This window comes from Mus pahari, chromosome 3 (assembly GCF_900095145.1).
Source record: "Mus pahari chromosome 3, PAHARI_EIJ_v1.1, whole genome shotgun sequence".
Lineage (NCBI taxonomy): Eukaryota > Metazoa > Chordata > Mammalia > Rodentia > Muridae > Mus > Mus pahari.
The window spans coordinates 136,046,648-136,053,292 of record NC_034592.1 but is presented as its reverse complement, the minus strand read 5'-3'; the positions used below and the strand labels follow the sequence as shown (position 1 = coordinate 136,053,292).

At 45.3% G+C, this 6,645-nt stretch overlaps 1 protein-coding gene across 1 annotated transcript in view; it reads right to left on the bottom strand.

The window, feature by feature from the left end:
* The window catches only part of LOC110318038 (DNA (cytosine-5)-methyltransferase 3B), a 39,146-nt gene that overhangs the window by 13,591 nt on the left and 18,910 nt on the right, over positions 1–6,645 (bottom strand). Inside the window, exons 8-13 of the mRNA XM_029535753.1 lie at positions 5,248–5,355; positions 4,674–4,818; positions 4,211–4,270; positions 2,752–2,874; positions 2,548–2,592; positions 291–370 (exon numbers count right to left, since the gene is read on the bottom strand). Of these exons, the coding sequence (XP_029391613.1) occupies positions 291–370; positions 2,548–2,592; positions 2,752–2,874; positions 4,211–4,270; positions 4,674–4,818; positions 5,248–5,355 (561 nt within the window). The remainder of the gene's footprint in view (positions 1–290; positions 371–2,547; positions 2,593–2,751; positions 2,875–4,210; positions 4,271–4,673; positions 4,819–5,247; positions 5,356–6,645) is intronic.

The window sequence follows — 6,645 nt, the reverse complement described above, 5'->3', positions numbered from 1 at the left end:
AGGAAGCGGTCCTGGCCACCAGAGAGAGGCAGGTGAGACTACAGTCCTGATCTCAGCCACGCCTGGCTAGCAAGCCCCTGGGGCCCTTGCTGGTGGCCTGGGAAGCTCTTCAGAGACAGTACATGTGACCTGAGTGTCCTGTGGAGGGCCTTCTCTGCTATAGCACCCGTCGCCCAAACAGGAAGGGTGTGGGGGTGTGCCCGAGGGAAGCTGTTCACTAGTGCCTGGAGCAGGGTCTGTGCTGGGGGCCCGGATGGGGATGGATGTGGCATGGGAGGGAGAAGACTTACCCGGCAACTCTGACAGAGCCCACCCTCAAAGAGGGGATGGAAGGACACAGGGTTCTTCTTACCACAGGACAAACAGCGGTCTGAAATAGAGTTGGGGTGTCAGAGTTTATGAAAATCAAAGGCCTTGTAGCTGTTCAGGCATTAAGCATTAAAGTCCTAAATACCTGGCCAAGCCCCGCCTGTGTTAAGGCCACTGTTCCACATCCAATGCCGTATTTCAGTGTAAATGTTACTATTTCAAACCATCAAAATACAACATATCTACTTGGAGTATTTCTAGTTTGCATACAAATGTCAAAAAAAAAAAGTATGCACTAATGGTAACTGCAATGTGCTTGGGAGGTGACAGTACCAGTGCAGTCCTTACCAACAAAGTATCACCCATGTGCCTTCAGACTGAGCTGTGTCCTCTACCTTGCGACAGTCAGCATATCTTACTAACTGGATCAAATACTCTATCTGCGTCTCTTTTTTTCTCATGTGATTATTACAGTGGTCAAGACTGGCCAAGTGTAACAGCACACCATCAGTCCCAAGCGTTCATGAGGCAGAGGCTATGGAACTTTTAGCTCCAAGACAGCCTGGCCTTGAAGGGAGTTCTAGGACATCTAAGGCTACAAACAGACAGGGCCTCAATAATTACATAAGCAGATAGAGGGACAGATAGACAGACAGGGAATAATGCTAACCAAGACTCTTACTGGGAGGTGCTAAGTGGTATATGGAGGTAGGACCAACAAACTTTTGGAGCCTATTATGAATGTCACCTTTCCCTGGACCAGAAATTCAATGGTTTTTGCAATTTATTTGCACATACTTATGTTGAAGTACATGTACAGATGTACTTTAAAAACCATAGGTCCATATTGGGTCTTTCTTATATTTTCACTGGTTTTCCTCTCACGGTCTGTATGCATGCATGAGCATGCTTGTGTAGGCTCGTGCACATGTGAATATGCCTGAATGAAGAAGATATTCCCGTAATCAAACTGAAAAGATCGTGGGTCCTCTCCCTCTTCTTCCTCATCTGGCCCAGTGTGTAACACTATTGCCTGTGCATTGTAATCTTCTATGGACTCTATTATATCAACTTGTCTTGTATCGCTCGGTAGAGGCCGTAAGGTTATAGGTAACTTAGCCATAGCTTTGTGGAAGTGTATTTCTGGGAAAATAATCTGGGAAAAAATTACCCTTGCATAGTAAGTGGCACATTATCCTTCACCATGCAGGTTCATGAAGCCTATGTGTGTAACACAGGGAGGGTACATCTGTCCGTCTCCACAGTCAAACCACTCAAAAAACCACGCTGTTATTTGTACTCATTCCCTCAGTCTGTGCGCTCACACAGACTAGGGCAAGGACGGACTACAACTCCTCTTCTTCTTTTTTTTTTTTTTTTAAAAGATTTATTTATTTATTATATGTAAGTACACTGCAGCTGTCTTCAGACACTCCAGAAGAGGGAGTCAGATCTCGTTGCGGATGGTTGTGAGCCACCATATGGTTGCTGGGACTTGAACTCAGAACCTGCAGAAGAACAGTCGGGAGCTCTTACCCGCTGAGCCATCTCACCAGACCAACAACTCTTCTTGAAGAAAATTGTATGTGCACCTTCCACGAAGGCCCACTTGGCTATTACCCACGGTCTCAGCAGTAATGCAGCACAGATTTTATTTGAACCACAAGCTACTTACTGACAGACATTTCCCTAATTCAAGGATGTAGTTTCTCACTAAGAAACAGTCATTATTTGAGGATTAAGGGACAGAAAGTTTGTAAGGGAAGATGAAGTGATGGGAAAAGCCATTAGTAACTACAATAGCAAAGTAGTTCCTATAAGCTCACAGTTCCCCTACTGAGATCTAACCTAACTGATTTCAAGGACAATTTCAGATTCAGTCAAAAATAAGGAATTCGGGCTAGAGAGATGGCTCAGTGGTTAAGAGCACTCACTGCCCTTCCAAAGGTCCTGAGTTCAAATCCCAGCAACCACATGGTGGCTCACAACCATCTGTAATGAGAGCAGACACCACCCTCTTCTGGTGTATCTGAAGACAGCTACAGTGTACTTACATTAATAATAAATTTTTTTTAAAAAAATAAGGAAGTCATGTTACTATGTCTAATAAATTTCAAGAACTAATACACAGGAAAAAGACCAAGGTCAATACTGAGTCCTCTGGATTAAACCCATGCAGAAGGGCAAAGCCAGGGTAAGGCGGGCCTGGGGCAACCCCAGAAGGGGAGACAACAGTACCTTCCAGATTGCACTTGTTGTTGGTGACATCAGAAGTCATCCGTTCTGTTGAGGAAAGGGGGACAGGTGTGAGATGAGGTGGGGAAGTCTCTCCTGGCCTCAGCCTTGCTCCCCTGTACCCCACAGTGCAGTGGTCCTGAGGGCCTGCTGCTCACAGTTCTGAACCACGCATCCCCAGACCTTCCAGCATCTCCCCCAATTCACCTCGGCTCTCCTCATCCTCCCCTCGGTCCTTCCCACCATAGCTATTCGTCTTGAGGCGCTTGGGTGGGGTAGAGTACTCAGAAGCGGCAAAGTCATTGGTTGTGCGCCTTCGACTTTTGTTCTCTGCAAGGGAAGCAGACTGGATTTGACTGAAGGGTATAAGAGATAAGGCGTGCCTAGGACAAGGCCATGTTTTGCCTGGGATCCAGCTGCATCTATAGCAGGGGACCATGATGGGCATAGAGAATCACAGCAGGGAGCCCAGAGCAGAGGCCAATACTCTGGCATCTGCCAATAAGCATGGAGCTACTAAGCATTTGAAATGCCAGAGAGACAGGATTTCACTGAGGGTCGGGTCCAAATTGTCAAGTGATGCTACTGACTGGTTCAACTGGATTTGAATAATGGAATCCACTTTAGCAAATTGTATTAGTTAATATGCATTTAATAATCATGCTAGCTAATTAATGTCTATTAGCCAATACATACCTCCAAACATTACTAAAAGAACTGAAATATTCTAATTTTCATAACTGGTAACTTAGGAAGGTTAAATGTGTTTCTTAATTTCAGTTTATTTCCTTACTAGAAAATTATTAAATTGATTTTTTTCTTTTTTTGCTGAGTGTGCTGGTTCATGCCTTTATTAACATTTCAGGATACAGACAGGGAGCTCCAGGCCACCAAGCCTATAAGTTTACAAAATACGGCTATAATAAAACCCACTTTTAAAAGAAAGTTTTTATATTGGCTCATATTGCAGATCACTAAATCTGGCTCCTCCGACTAAGGGAATAATTTTCCCATGACAGGGTTTCTCTGTGTTGTCATGGCTGTCCTGGAACTCACGCTGCTGACCAGGGTGGCCTGTCTCCTGCGTGCTGAGATTAAAGGCATGCACCACCATAGGTAGACAGAAAAATAAAATTATAAACCCATCAAAATCCCTAAGAAAGATAGGTCTAACGATACTTTCTTATATCCAAATGAATCCTGGGCTACATACTGAGGCCAAGTAGCAAAAGCATGGCCCTTGAGATTTCTCTGTGGGTAGACATGTTTGCAGCTAAGTCTATCATTAATACCAGGGCTCCCAAGTATTAGGTTATACTCCTATAAATCAGTCTTATTTCCACATGTCTCCTAGCACGAACATTTAAAAGAATGTTTTTTAAAAAATGTGAAGAAAACAAAACTCTTAAGAGCCTTTGATGACAAAGTGACAGTGCTCATATGTGTCATTAATATTAAGAAACAAGAGGGAAGGCGATATACAGAGAGTGTAGAAGGCCGGATGTGTACCCAAGGGTTAGCCAAGGTCAGTGGTGGGGGTGTGGTGAGGAGGGAGGGTGAGTGACTCAGACCAGCCTAGGAGATCTGCTTCTCCAGTGAGTTCTGTAGATGCCCAGAAATTGCAAGACAGAGCAAAGAAAACCACTTAAAGATGGGAAGGTAATACCGCGTCTCCTGGGTTCTAAGTTCCTACTGCCTGAGCGATGCACCTTCGACTTATTAACCACTTTGGCAGGGAAACAAAACAAAAACATTATATTAGATAAAGGGACTGTTGGGGTGCATCTTTCATTTCATTATGTTGAATCATAGATCTAATTCAGAGAGATAAGCTACCTGTCAAAATGGCAGGTGACCAAATCCATTTATTTTACTTTAAAGAGAAAAAGGAACACAAGTGCAAAGGATGAATTTGGACATGTAGAAGAGATTACTTGCACATGCCCATGGAAACAAAGTATCCAGGAAGCCACATTTCAAATAAGTGACCCCCAAGTCTCCATAGGTTTCTAACAACCCTGGGGTCCACAGGGCACAACAGGCCTTGCTTGAATTGGCCCAATGCATGCCCTGGGAGTGGCCATGTGGCTGGGGCTATACCATCTGCAACGACATAGGTTCCTTCCCACCTGGTTGCTTGTTGTTGGGTTTGAGGCCCTCGATCCCAGTGGGCTTGAAGCCACCCTGGGCCCACTCCAGCATGGGCTTCAGCTGGTCCTCCAGTGAATCTCCAGGACTGCTGGGGAAGGTCTTGCCCGCTCGCACCCTGGCTTTCTGCCAAGACACAAATAAAGGCAAATCCTGTCCGTGAGTGAATGGGAGCAGGCGATTGAGGTATGTGCCAGGGCAAACCCAGGGATTCCCCCTGCTGGGGCCTGCATTCCCTAAATAGTGGTGTCTTTCAGAGCTAGATGGGGATAAATAATTGTTTACAAATGTCTGTAAAAGGCCCTTTCTAGTAGTATGACTATGTGACCACACAAGCCTGACTTACTTAGCTGACAGTATTCATTCATTAGTGACCCCCGTCAGACATGTGAAACCTAGTCCAAGTAAGACACCTGATTTTCTCCATTTTCTTCTTCCTTTGTATCCCTGCCTCCAAGCTACTCTTGGTAACATCAGTAGCTTTCCTTCAGTAGCTTTCTTCTTCCCTGCCTATGGGCTAAAACCCTAGTTATCACCCACACCCACCAGAGTTACCTCCAGAGTGTGGTACATGGCCTTCCTATAAGAAACCAGCTTATTGAAGGTGGCCAGATTAAAGTGCTGGCTGAACAGCCCCAGAGCCACCAGTTTGTCAGCAGAGATCTAGGAGAGAAAAAAATATGACTGTGATGGACCCATACGTAAGCTCAGTGAAGGGGTTTCCTCAGAGTCTATTCCAGCACAACTTACAGAAGCCAACACTGAGAAATCAAAAGCAAAGGCCAAAGGGTCCACAGAACAGACTATACAGCTGGAAACGCCAATGTGGGGGAGAGAGATGATGTAGGTGTAGCTTCCTGAGCATCCTGCACAGGTTTGAGCACATGTGGGTGAACAGAGTGGACAGCACGTGAGGCTCAGTCCTGAAACTGTCCTCCTCGATGGATTCTGTGCCTGTTCTTTACTCTTCCTGAGTGTGTAATAAATAACCACTGACTCTGATTCCATGAGTTCCCACAGTGCACTTTCAAAGTATGCTGGAGCTCTTACTACCCACAATGACTGTATTCCTCATCTTGATCACTAAGGCGAATTATTTGTGCCAATACAGACATGGATGGGACTCATAGTGAATGAAAGTATAAAATTGGGGGACTCAAGCTATACAAATATGGGGAGTCCCTGGACGCAGTGCTTGCCTGCCTTTGTCGTTCAGCTCTATCTTATGCTTAAGAGCTTCAACTCTGTGATTGGCTCCCACCATAAGGTAGAAGACAGTGGGGTTATGTAGGTTTGGGTAGATCTGGGCCTTTGGCCAGCGCATGTTGTATCTCATAATCCTACCATCCCCAAGCTACTCCATAGCCATCTGCCCCTGTCTAGAAACAAGTATGTTATGTCTCACTGGATCAAAACAATGGCAGATATCCCTGTAGTCCTGCAGTTACTTCAGAGTAACATAGACCCACGAAACAAATCCTATTGCTCCCTCTGCTGGTAAGACAACTGTATGTCATCTCAGATCGAATTTCATGTCCTGAGTCCTACCCCAGGGGAATGTACACTCTATTTCAGAAAAATAGTCATAATAAATAAAAATTCGTAGGAAACGGAACCTAAGATGGAACAAAGTCCTCTAAATGCCATTTAACCCTCATTTAATGCTTGCTGTACCTCAGGAACCCTTTTCTGTCTTCCAGGAATGGGCATAACACTGACATGTCTTAGGAAACCCTACAGGGAGTCCACTCTTCCAGCATTGCTCAAATGCAGACAGCTGGACAATTTTTAGGAGTTAACAACACCCCGGTTCCTTGTATACAGACAGGACTTGAGTTAAGATTCCCGGCATCCACCGGGCGTGGTGGCACACGCCTTTAATCCCAGCACTCGGGAGGCAGAGGCAGGTGGATTTCTGAGTTCGAGGCCAGCCTGGTCTACAAAGTGAGTTCC